Source organism: Stylophora pistillata, chromosome 10, assembly GCF_964205215.1.
Source record: "Stylophora pistillata chromosome 10, jaStyPist1.2, whole genome shotgun sequence".
Taxonomy (NCBI): Eukaryota; Metazoa; Cnidaria; class Anthozoa; order Scleractinia; family Pocilloporidae; genus Stylophora; species Stylophora pistillata.
Window position 1 is genome coordinate 23,312,786 of NC_142528.1, and position 15,478 is coordinate 23,328,263.

Sequence of the window (15,478 nt, forward strand, 5' to 3'; positions counted from 1 at the left end):
GTGCATAATAACGTTATCGATCGAAGACAACTGGAATGGTACCACTATTGCACTTTATTTCATCTTCCTAACAAATGTAAACATCAAATAGTGGGTGAAAAATTCTAAGACAATTCTTCACAAATAATTTCGTTTATCTCTAATATACAACAGCATTGAATCACTTAATATCGGGCCATTTTTGGTGAAGTAAGCACGAACTATACTTAACTCCAAGTAAACCTGATACATGCAAAGACCTCATTCCAGTCACAGTCATAACCCAGATCACGGATTTGTTAAGGTTTCCAAAACGATCAGAGAGCTTCAGAAAAATTGTCTAATACGTCGGCACAAAATATTTCCTATTCAAGTCGAAAGCAATTATATTCCATGCTACTTAGAACTGTGTTTCGTTCTCTTCAGTTACTTCATCATCCAGAATGCTGTGTCCACGGTAACGTTTTTTGTACATTCCGCCGTTTCCGTCTTTTGCGCTTTCTTCCAATGGTCGATCGTCTGTCTCACCCAGGACGATCTCCTGAAGATTGAAAAGTCATACAAGCTGTTAACAAATCAACATTGGTTTAGCGTGATCTATATTCTTATCGACAACGGTATTCGCCATTAAAGTGGTCAAAGTGTTGTGGACTCACGAGATGCAGCCGAGTGAGTCCACAAAAAATTTTGACCACTGCGATGAAGACTATCGTTGTCGATAAGAGTACAGACCACGCTAAACCACTATTGATTTTTTTTTACCACAATATCGACGTCAAATGAAATAACTCTGTCAGTGCATGACACGTTGCATGACACGTCGACGTGAGCAGCGTCGATAACGACAGATTGGCTAATCAGATTTTGACAATACAGCCAATTGCGCTAAAATTGAATCTAATCAAAGCAATAAGGGTCATTTGTCTTCCATGGACACCTCGAAACTTCACCTTCCTTTGCTACACATAAACCAACGTAATATTTCGTACCGCATTGTGCCGTAGCGTAACGGATGGTACCGTAACAAAATAGAAAACAATAAATGACGGACAAGTCCTATTACTCTATGTTATGGAAGTCACGTTACCCCTTTAATCTTTACGAGTGACTAGCATCTAATTTCTCCCTACAGGCGATTATTTAAAAAGTACCCTGTGAGCGTAATCTTTCACCACACCCTCATCTTCGTCCAGGCCCCAGCTAAACGAGTGATCCGGTAAGAACCCGTAGAGCCATTCCTTCAGTGGAAACATCAGCTTGGGGTCGATCTCTCTATCGCGGTCCTCTTTAGTTTCTGTAAAGTGAGGTGAGCAAACTTATCGTTGAATGTGACCTCTGTCATCACAATACTGTGCCACAACTTCGTTCCCAGGGTCTCTGGCCTGGAGCGAGATTGGAGCGGGAAGATGAGAGACTCTGGAAACGAGGTTGATTGTAGCACTCACGAGAATGCTTAAACTACAGCGTTAGTTTGGTTTTTTATTGATACTTACCAAAAGCGAGGCTTACGAGCACACCCACGACAAATGACGTTAGTACAGAAAGCCCACTAAACCACAAGTAAGAAATGTGGTAGAAATCATCCGCAATGCCAATACTGATGAAAGAAAAGAAAATTCAAACAATCAGTGTGAGGTGTAAAGGGGGTAAATTTCCAAAGAAACTGGTGCTACGCCATCCTCGGAGACCCAGGGGCTGTGGGTCGATTTCAAGTTAGGGCATGAAGTGCCCCTGGGGACATTGTCTTACAAGACTAGTTCCAAACGGTCGCAGTCGTTCTGCCATCTGATTGGTGCCAGAAAATCTTTGTGTTTTTCTGCCCAATCAGAGTGAAGTGTACTTTAAAGTCCTTTCGTGTGTTTTAACACGGACATAGACTGCAGTCTAAGTTTATGAAATGTTAAACGAGACTTAAGCTTAAATCTTTCTAGATTTTTGCATAATTTACTGTGACTGAAACTTTGCCAATCCCGTGAAGTTATTTCGTCGCACGGGCCACGCAGGTATGTCGAGCAACTGGCGCTTTCGCCTACGTAGCTTTCTGCTTCTGTGCGCGCCAAAATCTAATCTTCGCTTTGTAGTAGAGTCGTTCACAATACGGCTTAAGTTCGTGGACGACCTCCAGCAAGCGCTTAGAGAAAGCTTAGCTGTGTTTCCGGTTAGCTAATTAAAATCTGAACAAAAACTTATTAACGAGAACATCGTGGGAAGGAGAGATATTTTCGGGCAGTTACCGAAGGGGTTTGGAAATGGTTTAATCTTTCAACTGCTGTCTAGAGTGTTGAAATTCTTGAGCTAGGAAGGCCACGGATTCTCTTCTAGTCCCTTGGTCATTGTCATTTCACCTCTTCTGTCGATTGTTGAAGACCAAGTTAAATACCTTTGATCATTGGGAATCGATCCGATACTGCTTTCAATGGGAAAAACAAAACCAAAGACCAAGAAATATTGGATGAAAAGGGCGGGTTTGCGGAATATATCGGGCATCAGAAGTGCTTTATTGCAAATGTCAGCTTAATAGCACAGGGTCATCTACCCACGTCTAAATAAGCAAAAGTTTCCACGCTTAGCTTTTCTTTTTTTTCAAGCGAAGATGAGATTAGATTTTGGCACGCACACACAGTACCAGTTGCTCGACATACCTGCGGGGCCCGTGCGACGGAATAACTTCACGGGATTGGCAAAGTTTCAGTCACAGCAAATAATGAAAAAAATCTAGAAAGATTTAACGTTTAAAGCGACATATCAATGACTGCAACCATCGTGTTGTATACAAACCTCGCAAACTTTGAAACCCGTTCTCTAGTGATACCTGCAAAAGTATTCAGTATAATTTTCGGTAAGATTTTCGCGGACAATCTGATCGATTTCTCCTACATTGCGTGCTGAGACTGAAACTTTTCACCTCAAGCAAATCTCCGTCACACGGTCCAAACAAACAGCGAGCAACTGAGCTATTAGTCTATGTCCGTGTTAAAATACACCAAAGGACTCTAAAAGTACACTTCAATCTGATTGGGCAGAAAAACACAAAGATATTCTGGCGCCAATCAGATGGCAGAACGACTGCGATCGTTTGGAACTAGTCTTTTAAGACAATGTCCCCAGGGGCTCTTCATGCCCTAATTTCGAACCACAGCCCCTGGGTCTCCGAGGATGGTGCTACGTCAGTTGTGGGGATATCACAAGATTGTTTGGTTTTAACAACTGAGTTGGTAATGTAAATCGGCCACTGTTAAGAGACTTTTCGAGTGTCAGCCCTTCGTTAGCAAATTCGCTCTAACGATCGAATGGCTAATCCAGGGGCCCTTTTCGCAAAAAGTCCCGGTCACTTAATGGGCCCGCAAAGCTGTTCTGTTTCATTCATGATGGGGATTTCAGAAGTTTTGAAAATAATACAATAAAACTTACAGCTAAAGAAACAAAATGGACTGATTTGGGTGCCAGAACCTGCTTTTCTATCCTTTAAATTTTGATTTTAAAACATGGCTTCAGTTAAGTTACCGGGACTATCGAGAAACGGACCCCTGGAAACGTCATCTTTAGGAACTCTTTACGGTAGTCAAATTACATTATCAACTCACTTGATGAAATTAAATCATAACGAGAGGTGCACCCTGGATAGAAATAACTCCCAAAGGAGAGAACGATATCTCGTGTACAGTACAACTTACCCATGGGGTTTATGAGGGTTTTGAATATATCCGTCGCCATATTGGTCCAAAATTGCCCGCGAATTGTTCAGTATTTCCGCAGTTACGTTGAGTCGCCTAGTAGCGTTGTAATCCAAGCTGGTGTAGAACACAGCGTCTTTATAAAACTGGCATTCCTGCACTGAAGTTGTGCCGGGATATTTGTTCGGAGGATAGAAAACTGACCCCAAGAAAACCCAGGCAGTTAATGCACACCCAGAGAAAACACCAGCGTAGGCTCCCTGTGGAAAAATATTCGAAGAGTTAGTATGCTGTGCAGGCGTTGATGTGTCTATTACAAAAACTTTACCTATCGAAATATAAAAAAAATAATAAGATAAAAATAACAATAAAAACAATAATAATAATAATGATAATAATCATTTTGCTAGGGTAGATATATAAACACTAGGAAAATGAGAGTGAATTTAAAAGAATGAGGATACAATGGAAACCTTGAAATTTTCGAGTGGACAAAACGTGGCGCAACGGTGTAAAATAATATATGTTCTAACTCTTATCACGTTGTTATTGATCCTGGAAATAATCAGTCTAAATCAACAAGCTTTCTTTCATAAATGCCGCAATCTGATTGGCTACACCACTCGCTGATTGGCTACACACAAGCGCGAGTGGAATAATTGTTTTATTAAAAACGCCCTCAAGAAATTATTATTTTGTGAGAAGAAACCGGATTTTTAGTTCCCCTTTGATTTTAAACTGACGCGTACGCTTACCATATTTGTAGATTATGGTATATTGGCTCATATATCATAATGGCTAAGCCAATAACAAGTCTTGAATTGCATTATCCAATGATCCAGTTTTTAATAATAATCTTTTAACCCCTAGACTAGCATCTAATTTCTCCTTACAATATCACCTCCTGAATCAAACATTAAGGTCAGGAGAATAAAGGAAATGATCACCAATTGGTAAAAGCTCTCGGTTGTTAAACAAGTTCTCTTTGTCGGCACCTAAGGAAATGTATAGAGAACAGTATGGAGAATATGTATGCTGATGTTAGGGTGTAAGCACCGGACACCTGCCACATATGAACCAAGCATATGACCAGACTTACTAACTATATCCCTGTGGCTCCGTCCTATCTCATCAGCTTCTTGATGTGAAGCTCACTGCTTTGTCGTGCGTGTGCGCGTGCGTGTGTGTGTGTGTTCTCACCTTTGAATTTGCTCGGCGCACAAACATTCCCAGCAGAAAGATACCAAGCAGTGGACCACCGCAGATTCCAAAGATGCTGTAGGCGAGCTGATGAATTGTTTAAATACAAAACGCACTACAGGTCACTCATTTCTGTTGTGCGCATCCATTCTCGTTCATATTTTCACTGACCCATTGCTACAAATTACTGGAAAAGTAACTCATTTCAATAGCTTACAGTCCAACTATCTAACCAGAATTTAAAATTCGGGCTCTATTTCAAGTAGCGAGAAGGACCAAAAATGGAGTATTTATCCCAAGAAAAGATTTGTGCCCGGTAGATTCTTCGAATTTGTGCGTTGTCGCAAACATGTCTTAAAGACATTTTGTGTTTAAAGTTTAAAACATTCCACTCACAGAGTGGGGTTCACAGCATTCCAGGACCTTCCCGAGCTACGTCTCCCCTCCCCCTGAATACAGTAGATTGACAGTCCCTCCCTAATACCCCACCTCAGCATAAATTGAGTATGCCGTGCAGAGAAGATCCTGCACTCACCTGTAGAACCATAGTACCCACGTATTTGACTATGAATGCTCCAGCGATAACAATAACACCAAACACAACCGCTAGAAAGATATATAAAATAAAGGATTACATACGTAAATACATACATACATACATTTAACAAATGGTAAACACCACAGCGTACACTATTGAGTTATGGATGCACGCGGGAGGTTGCTAAGCACGAAAGAAGCGTAAGAGTCGCTCGAGGCGATAGCCGAGAGCGACTCTAGCTTCTTGAGTGCTTAGCAAACCTCCCAAGTGCATCCATAACTCAATAGTGTACGCTGTGGTGTTTACCATTTGTTTTATAACATAACATTGATACATTGTAGCTAAAGAGTTCCCTTTTATTCAACAAATCTTACGTGACCAGAAAACACAAGCGCGCGCGGAAAAATAGTCTTTGCATTTGCTCACGTCAGCAGCGTACACCCATGGGCAAATGGGGGACGCTAAATTGACCAATCAGAGCGCGCGCTTTATTTTGGTTATGTTATAAACATACATACATACATACATACATACATACATACATACATACAGGTTAGTTGACCACTCCCCATGGGGGCTTTTCGGGGCCAATTCCCACCAATTCCAACCCAGGGGAAGACGTTCACGACACAATGTTCTCGTGCGTGGGAAATTAACGTCTCCTACCCCTAACCCTGCAGGAGACGGGGCCTACGGTTTATTCGTCCTTATCCAAGAAGACTAGAATATCTATCCATTTCTTTATTATAGAAAGGTAGAAATTAGACTACGTTGAACACCGATGAAATAAAAAACAGTGAAAGGTAAACTCTTCCATGAAAATAAGAGATTTTGCTGAGTCAAAAGATCGATATTCTCGAATCTTTATCTATTCAGATCATCATTCAAATTCGTTACCCCTCATAGATTACTTTAAAATTAACCATCGAAAGTAGTCCTGGATAGCAATTATTCTCTTTTATTTTTTACAATGCTCTGTGATTGGTGGAAAAAAGACTCACGCGTCCCTCTCAATAACCAATCGAATGTAATAATGAAAAACCAATCGCAATTTAGTCTCTCACGTTTTCCCGCCGCCCTTAAAGTTCTTCACCAGGAACCACTATGGCAACTGATGATACAATGTAATTCCCTTTGCTCTTATCGGCCGCTTGTGATTACTTTGTAAATAAAAACTTCCACGGTGTTTAGGGCTGATCATGCTTTCCTGCGCAGGTCAAAGTAATGCGCGGTGGTTTAAATTGAAGTTTCAAATTTGGCAAGAAGGATCGCGGTTTACTCCTTAACTCCCACAAGTGACCAAAGATTAAATTCTCTTTACAATGTCGATATAGTCTTAAATAGAGTCTAATACTCCATTCACACCAAAGCTTAAACATGTTTAAAAGCTGTTTTGTGAAACACCGTTTAAACTTTTTTTTCATAGAAGCTACTTAAACCAATCTTTGTCGACTTCAAATTTAGCACATTAAAAAAATACAAGCCTGATGGAAAATTCAGCTTTCAAGTTCAGTTCTCTGCGTCTGATTTTTATTGATTTAAACCAGGTTTAACTAAATACGTTTTTCTGATGTGAATGGCCCATAAGTGACGAGAAAGAGATATATCAAATAGAGGATAATGATGGGTTTAAAATCAAATTCTTAGAGCTAGAATCCTTAGAAACGTGTGACAGACAGGGTGGAGAATTCATATTTAGATCTTGGGAGTAAAAGGGCGATGGTTACTTACCGATAATCTTACAAAGTTTGGCAGCATCCGAGTCAGTTAAGTCCTTCACTCTTTTCTTGATGATATCTTCTAAAATTACTAATGACATGGCGTTCAGCGCAGAAGATCCCGTGCTAAAGAGCACGAAAGAAAATTATGGATATATACTTCGATCTTCATCCTTTAAATCCTTTATACGAAAGGAATTTCCGTGCGCTTTTTAACGTACAACATGGTTTCCATTATCGTCCACTTCTCACCTTAAAGCTCCCGCATAGAGACAAGCAGTAAACATTCCCGGCAATCCCTTCAAGTTGTGCAGTTTGTTGATCACAAAGTAGGGCAGTGTCTGTGATGAAAGAAAAGAAAAAAGTGACGGAAATTAAGGCAGAGAAATTATGGTTGCTGTTGGTGTATTTGACGAAGCAACCTGAGTGTGTGTAATAGGCGCTCGATTTAATGGGGGCGAGTAATTTAGACCTGCATGCACGATCGAGAAGTCAGTCGCGCGGGCTTAAGCGTTTCTTTTCTCTCACACGTGTCTTTTTTACGCTCTTGATGAGAGCAGGTCTCGCAGGTTAAAGAAAGTAAAGGGAAATTCCTTATGGACGTGTGATTTATTCCCTCTCACGCGTTTTCGACACCAGAAGTCGGGAATGATGGACACTAATTCAATAGATTGGCCCCTATGCAAGGACAGGGCCAGATCGGCTAGAACGAGATATTCAGTTGGCAGAATTGACCCGTTCCATTTACAGACAGGACAGTCTCCTCCAGCCTTCCTGTCTATGTACCTTGCCTTCTGTCTGTCTGTCTGTCTGTCGGTCTGTCTGTCTGTCTGTCTGTCGATCTGTCTGTCTGTCTCTCGGTCTCCGCGGCCTGTTTACCCGTCTACCTGTCTGTCATTTAGTCTGCCTATCAGTTCTTTTTAGATTGTAACAAGACTTTAAACTCAATGGTCATCAGACCGCACCGTATCGACTAAAGGACAAAACTCCCTTGGGTACAGAGGTGAAACGTTCGCATTTTCAAATAATTTCAAAATGAGAAAAAACTTAAGGTTTTTACCTGGTCATTGCTGCTAATTTTCTTGTCTTTTATGAGGTCACATCCTGAGTACACAGCGAAGATGACGAGTCCATCCAAGCAACACAGAGTGACAATCACAATGAGCCCAGGGACGTTCATCCACACGGCCCTGAAACACGATAAATCAGCAAGTCTGAAGTTTGGCTGAGAAGGAAGTCACAGGTCACCAGAGTTTGGACACTTCTAAAAAATAGTCCGAGGACTGTTGCTGTGAGGATCCCCTTATGTCTTGTTTCAGTATCATAACCGGTAAAAGCAACAATAACTTGGGTAAAAGATAGCTTGGTTACCTTTTAGCGTCTTTTAAGGTTCTTATGGCAAGAAACCGCTGAACAGCAGTTTGGCTGACTGTCCATACAGGCATAGCAGTGAAAGCGCCACCAATGGTTAAAGTCCAAAATGTATTTCGTATCTTTGGGTCTGGATTGAAACTAAAAACAGTGATGACCACATTAAAAGAAAAAAAAAAAAACACAAAAAGTATGAGTATCGATCGTAGCTTTAACCTCTCTCCCCCAAGAATTTTAAGTTGGAATTTCTCTTTTCAATGTGCAGATATTTCCAAGAAGAGAAGTGAAGAGAAATACAAAAAAACATCACCAGTGTAGGAGATAAACTAGATTTGATACCATGATATTATTAACAAGGAAAAAGTTAGCCAATACTTATAAAAAGAATTGTAGGCATGAAATGCTATAATGCCTAGGCCGTTTATTGGTTACTCACTTTGATTTCTTATTGGTTCCTGGTAATGTTGGTTTTTAGTAATGAATATAACACTTAATGAAGAGGTGTTCTCAAATGATACTCAGGCAACACGCCACTCCCTCAGGCAACACGCCACTCCCTCAGGCAACACGCCACTCCCTCGAACACCGCTCTAAGCGTGGAAAATCCTTGTCCCCTGGAAAAACGCAGGTCCGCAGAAGTGTGGCGATCGATCGAAAAGCCCCAACCGATTCAGAACTAAAATGATGCGACTTTTTACAATTTTATTGGCCAGTTTCTTACTCAAAAAACGTGGTCCTGTTAAACTTCTCGTTTATCTCCCAAACTTTGGACAATCCACCGACCTCGATACTGCCAATCACCGCAACCGTAATAAGCCCTCCTACCATAACCGCTGACTGAAATACATCCGTCCACACCACGGCTTTCAATCCACCCTTTTGGATGAATAAAGAAAGAATGAAATAATTCTTAGCAGCTTTGTTAAATATGGCGTTTAATTCACAAGCAAACCAGCTGAATTTCGGGTATATTGTTAATCTATCCTGAAATTCTTATCATTTACTCACCAGACTGGTGTAAAATGTACAAACCACCCCGGTGGTCAGTATGGAGGCCGTCAGTGGAATTCCAGCCACTGATTACAAAGAATACACAATGAATAAGAAAATTGATTGAAAATACGAAAACAAAATTTTAAATATTTTATTTCGGGGGCAGAATGATTTACCTAGTTGTAGTAAGCTTTCTTGTACAACATGCACTATTAACGTTTGCGCCCAAATATCAGCATGCATATTCTCCATACTGTTCTCTATACATTTCTTAATAATAATAATAATAATAATAATAATAATAATAATAATAATAACTTTTATTTATATAGCGCTCATATCTTAAATTCATGGCGCTTTACAACACTGTACGGGGGACTTTACCAGACTGCTAAGCAGTTTACAATCAAATAAAGGCGAATATAACAGATGCCCCCTCCCCCCAATTCCCAGTAAACAGGCCACACCACATTACAGTAATCTCGTGAAGTGGGTTCTTAAGGCGCTGACAAGGAGAATCTGCTTCACAATCAAGGGCTTCTTTAGTTGGTGATAATTTTATTTATTCGCATGACCTTAAAGTTTGATTCAGGTTTGATATTGTAAGGAGAAACTAGATGCTAGTCACTCGTAGGGGTCAAAGGTTAACAAATAAATCCCATGTTGCTATGCTTCTGTTCAGTAAAAAAATCACCGATGACGTCAAAATGAGGTAAGAACACAAAAGTGGCGCACAAGGCGCTGCCACATTTTGACATCTTCATACGACAGCATGGAACGTATTGGTTTCATATGATGTAAATGCAAATTGCCGTTAGTGGTGACGTAATCTGCAGTGGCGGGTTCCAGACCTTGAGCTGAGGGGAGGGGAGGGGGGGAGGGGAGGGGGGAAGAGCGCATTTTGTGTGTGTACACCTGCCGGCTTCTCTTCCTCCTGCGACTGTTTTTTTTTTTTAAGTAAAATGGGGGGCGGGGGAGGGGGGAGCAAGGAGGCACCCCGGGCCCCTATCCTAGATCCGCCACTGATCTATGCGTCTGTTCTCCAATACTAAGAACAAATAAAAAATTCATCTTTTCGTATCATTAAAATTACAACTGGTGAGTTTGAGGACGAAAATCGAAATTTATAGTTCATTGTAAAAACGCTAATTCAGTAAACGCGTCGCTACTTACCGGCCTCTAAGGCGAGTGAAGGTGCATACAGGACAACAAATAAATAAAGGGTCTGCAAAAAACAACATATGAAAAACATTTCAGCCAGATGCCACAACTACTTCGCTGAAACTGGAAACAATTACTTACGTATTCTAAAATGAAGAACACGCATCCTACCATCCGCACTCCAACACTGAATCGTAGTTCAAGATACTGTTAAGGGGTCAAAACAAGTCAGTAATCAGTCTTTGCTTTGAACACAATTTATATTTTGGAGATTCTTGGATTCACTTGGAGATCTTTTGGCTTAAACAGAGAGAGAAGAGGGAGGAGTGGGGCGGAGTGGGGCGAGACAAGACAAGACAAGAGTCAATAATTATGGGATTTCTAACTTCGCCAAACTAACGGATCAAAATAATTGTGCGACAGAGAGTAAAGAGAATTACTAACGAGATCTTGGGAGTGAAAGGATTAGAGTTCTAAGCCCCGCACTGGTTGAGATTGTCGACGTAGCAGCGAATAAAATTCGAAAGATGCTGGTCAGACTTTCTGGGTTAACTGGCCATATTTAATACGATAAAGATGCTAATGCAGTAAATGGTTTGAACCCGGGGGTAACGTGTGAAGGTGTAGTCTGATCGTCCGGGTGAGTGTAGTCTTGAGAAGGACTGTTGTCGGTGGTAGTGACTGACGTTTCGACAACCTGTGCGGAAGTCATCATCAGAGTCAAGTGAATGATTGTTGTCAGTAGAATGTTCTTATTCCAGTTCGTGTGAAATGATCGGTTGGTTTTGCCGTGATGTTATTGGTGTAAGACTCAAGTGACGTAAGTCGGTCGTGATTGGTCTGTTTCGATCTGTTGGTAAAGTTAGGTCGTTCTTTTTCGGTCGTTTGTGATGTTTATGTCGTGAATGAGTTGTTTGTATGGAGCGGGTAGTTGTTGACATCTGTTTAGGGGAGTCTGTTCTAAGTTAGTAAACCAGCTTTCCAGAGTCAGTCGTTGAAAATAGTCAGTGCTGTAGGTTAGGCATTGCGCAGAGTCCCAGTCAATGTTGTCGTTGGTAAGTCGATGGTGTTCAGCACCAACGGTACTATCGACTGAGGTGCTAATACCCTCTACATCTTAACATCAGTGAATATATTCCCAAATAATGTTATTTGTTTACATGGTACTGACAGGGAATTGTTGTTGTTGTTTTTTTTTTAACAGTCAAGAGACGCTTAGATTACGAGCAGTTTCTCCTTTTCGGCGAGGTCCGTTGCGTGAGTTAAAATCGATTTTAGCGCGCCGCGCGCGGGGAGCATTTGGAGTGACGTCAATGCGCCGCGGGAACTCTATGAGTGAGGCGCTCGAAAAGTAGGAGATTCTTTATTTGGCGATCATTTCCATTGTTTTCATGACCCTTATATTTGGTGCAGCAGTGATATTCTTATAAGAAATTAGATGCTAGTCACTCTTTGGGTTAGGAAAGGAGCTGACGTTTATTTACAGTTAGTGCGATGGAACTGACTTGGTAATGGCCGCCTCAGCGTGTCAAGGGATGAACCTCCAAGATCTGATTTTTATTTCTCTCCTCTAGCAGCCACTCATTTCCTTGTAAACTTGTTAGGAGAATTTGGTGTCAGATCAAAGAAACTACTTCTACCTGATAGGTTTGAGTATTCTCGTCACCTATTTTGAGGGAAAATGTATGGATGTAACAGGGAGAAGTTACATGTCAGTCATCTCTGGGAGTTAAACACGAGGGCGCGCAATAAAAGGAGAGGTGCTTTAGGTACCTCTGGATCATTTGTCAATCAACCGCACCATACAGAACTCTATAGTCAAATCAGCTTGAGCTGCAGCCGATCCAAAGCAGTGAACAGCGGGCGGATTCCTTAAAAAGTTTTTACGTTTTCATCACAATGGAACAATTTGGCGATGTTTGTATTTCCGTTCTCCAGCGGAAACCGTCTTCGTTTGCGGCGGTAAATTTGAAATTCGAAAGGACTCGCTTCGCCATCGCGTAAATATTACCACGGCGTAATATCATGTCTGTTTCTAAATAGTGGATGTAGATGACCATAAAAATAAAAAAGAAAGAAGAAGAAATGTTCCTCGCCTTTCTTCAACAATGTGAAAGAGAAGAGGTATCACTTAAACGTAGAAAGTAATAATTTGTACCAGCAACAAAGGTTACGTGACAACCTTGGATAAAATTTCTCAACTGTAGTGTATTTAACGCAAGTTATTTAGCGAAAAATTTTGTTCCCAAACAATCTTTTAGTGTAACAACCACAACATTTTCTATGACCTTTGACCTTTTTCTTTCCCAAAATATTTTAAGATCACACCATACCTATTGTGCACTTCTACAACGATATCGGAACAATCGCAGCACAAGTTAAGACAATTGTTCACCTTCCCTAGATCGAAAAGTAGTCCCGATTTAAAAGAAGAACTTCATAAATATCTATTAATTTGAATAAAACCTGTCCTTAAATATTACTTTTCTCTTTCCTAAGATAAACGTTCCCAGGCAATGTATCGGCGAGAGAGGAATTTTTACACTCAGCTGTCAACGCGATGATTGGTGCCACCGGAGAATAAACATTGACAAAGAAAAAAATTTGTAGTTTGCTTTTCAACGGGTTGATAGATTTTTCAATCTTCAGAACATCCACTTATATCAAAAATTACAAAATAATAAAGGAATTACATTTTTTGCAATGTTTTGCTAAAGCTACGCGCTTATTACGCGCTTGTTAACTGTTTATAATTTCTTCGGCTGCAGCAAAAGTACATTAAGTCTATGGTCAGTGCAAATAACGCCGGGCCAAAAACTACGCGCATGTAAAATCGCTCTAAAGACAACATATCGTGGTAAATCGCCGTCCTATTATTCGCTTATAATACTGATTTGAAAAAAAAATTACAAACGCACACTCAAAAATTTGCACCGATGCTCAGTTACCAAATCGGTTGGAAAAATCTAATTATAAACAAGCGTAATTGTATTTTTAACAGGTTATAATTTACACCAACCTCATTTGCACAAGTGATGTTCACCCTCCTAAACATGGGCACAAAAATGACTGCCACTGTGAAGCAGATGATGAAGTAAGAGATGATCAGGACATAGTACTGTGCTCCGTACGTGTAAATCTCGGAAGGTACCCCGAGCAGGGTGATCGCCGACAGGTAGGACACAAGGAGAGATATCGCCACCGGCCAGTTCTTCATTTGGCGGTCCCCTAAAAGGTACTCAGCCGTTGTTTTCTGCTTTCCGCCTGGGCCACAGCCATACCAAATCCCGATCAAGGCGGAGATCAGCATCATGACAGAGAAAACTACGTAGTCAACAACGCCAAACCGTTCGTCCGCCATTGTTGCTGATGTTTGAATTGAGCTTCTACTTATACAAACGTGGAACTGTCTGGTTTAGCTTTAGATTTCTAAGAGATACACGAAGTCCGATTCATGCAGCTGCAATCAGTTGCTCTCTTTTTTTTGCCCTACAATTTGCGATGTATTTATCTCAAATGCCTATATCCTCCACAAACGTACAAAGTGACCCTGATATGTTGCAGAGATTTTGCACCGCCTTCTAATATGTCACACTTTCAACAATGCTGTCATATTTGCTTAGGTCAAGTTCCAGGCCTGGGTCAGGTCACCTACTATTTACAGCATTGGTAAGCGCAAAAAGAATAAGCCAGCGGGGAGGAGTTAAAAAATTGAACCAGGGACTGCTTCTTCTCAATCACCACTCCTCCCTCCCCCTTTTCTGTATCCGTAAGTTAGGCCGTTCCACGGCCTTCCCGCGCAAAAGTTCTTGGAGGATTGGAAATAAACATATAAGGAATTAAAAAAATTTAACGGTGTGACAGTCAGTCTTCTGGGTATCCCCATTTTTAAAATCCTCGTTCAAATGCGCAAACCGTGCCAGATTATTAGCACATTAATTTCTCTATAAACCGTCTGCCCGATTAAAGATCATGTTCCAGTCGAGCCACACACTCGCACGCACGCACGCACACACACGCACACACAGATACATATACTGCTGCTGGCCCAAGAGGAAGACTATCAATTTCCTGCCCAGGACTTTGAGTCCACGAAGCTTATTATATTTGGAACTTTTTGGGACGCACAACGATTAGATATAAAAGACAGCATTGACGTCATGAATTGTTTAATTTTACTCAGTCTAAAAATTTGCCTACACTTTCTCAAACATGCATTTTTAATTTTTGTATCATTAATTTACTGCTTTACTTACACTTTTACAACAGTTTAGCTTTAACTTTCCTATTTACACAAGTATGCAAACTGTACACGATGTCACAATACTTACAACATCTTAGTTACAGTTATTTGGAAACGTTGATACAAATACGCCATGCTTACTACTTACGTACTCAGTTCATCTGTACAGTGACTTGAAAGCGCTTACAGTTTGAATTCATAGATAACGTTGGTGTTGTAATTATAACTCCTCAGGTTTAATTTACAATCTCGCAATTATACTTCCGTACAACATCTTCGATATTTGTATGACTTTTCACTATTGAAACTTTCATCTTTGTGTAATTGTAAGCCGGTGCAAACTATGTTCAGCGGTATTCATATTGCTTACTTTACATCACTAACCCAAAATACAGAACGTAGTCACGAGACAGTCGAGAGCAGTCGAGCATGGTTAGCCAAATGTTGCAAACTTCAACAACTTGCATATTTTTATTCAACAACTAATATTTATGCTCAACAAAATATATTTTTATTCAACAGTTTACAGTTATATTCAACATTTTATATTTATGTTCAACGACACGCATTTTCTTTTCATATTCAACCAAAATTATTTTCA

At 40.5% G+C, this 15,478-nt stretch overlaps 1 protein-coding gene across 2 annotated transcripts; it reads right to left on the bottom strand.

Moving 5' to 3' along the window:
- Positions 1–34: 34 nt before the first annotated feature.
- Positions 35–14,522, bottom strand: LOC148722319 (sodium-coupled monocarboxylate transporter 1-like). Of its 2 annotated transcripts, XM_088736357.1 has the most exons (15): positions 13,654–14,211; positions 10,776–10,841; positions 10,647–10,698; positions 9,489–9,556; positions 9,202–9,356; positions 8,481–8,621; positions 8,170–8,299; positions 7,362–7,450; positions 7,123–7,235; positions 5,389–5,459; positions 4,854–4,940; positions 3,654–3,913; positions 1,473–1,576; positions 1,131–1,273; positions 35–520 (listed from the first exon to the last, which is right to left on the bottom strand). In XM_088736357.1, exons 1-15 carry the CDS (start codon positions 13,993–13,995, stop codon positions 380–382), a joined length of 1,962 nt encoding a protein of 653 aa, XP_088592483.1. In that variant the 5' UTR covers positions 13,996–14,211; the 3' UTR covers positions 35–379. The 2 variants fall into 2 exon arrangements, with proteins under 2 accessions (XP_088592483.1, XP_088592484.1); XM_088736358.1 differs by lacking the exons at positions 35–520; positions 1,131–1,273 and adding an exon at positions 2,758–2,791 and having other exon boundaries at positions 13,654–14,522.
- Between the last annotated feature and the right edge of the window lie 956 nt (positions 14,523–15,478).

Excerpts from the sequence above, each read along its gene's own strand:
- LOC148722319 (XM_088736357.1), bottom strand. The coding sequence starts at position 13,995 with ATGGCGGACGAACGGTTTGGCGTTGTTGACTACGTAGTTTTCTCTGTC. Across the intron at positions 9,357-9,488 it reads GTACATTTTACACCAGTCTG|GGTGGATTGAAAGCCGTGGT; the intron begins GTGAGTAAATGA and ends TTCATCCAAAAG. Across the intron at positions 1,577-3,653 it reads AACCCTCATAAACCCCATGG|TATTGGCATTGCGGATGATT; the intron begins GTAAGTTGTACT and ends TTCTTTCATCAG.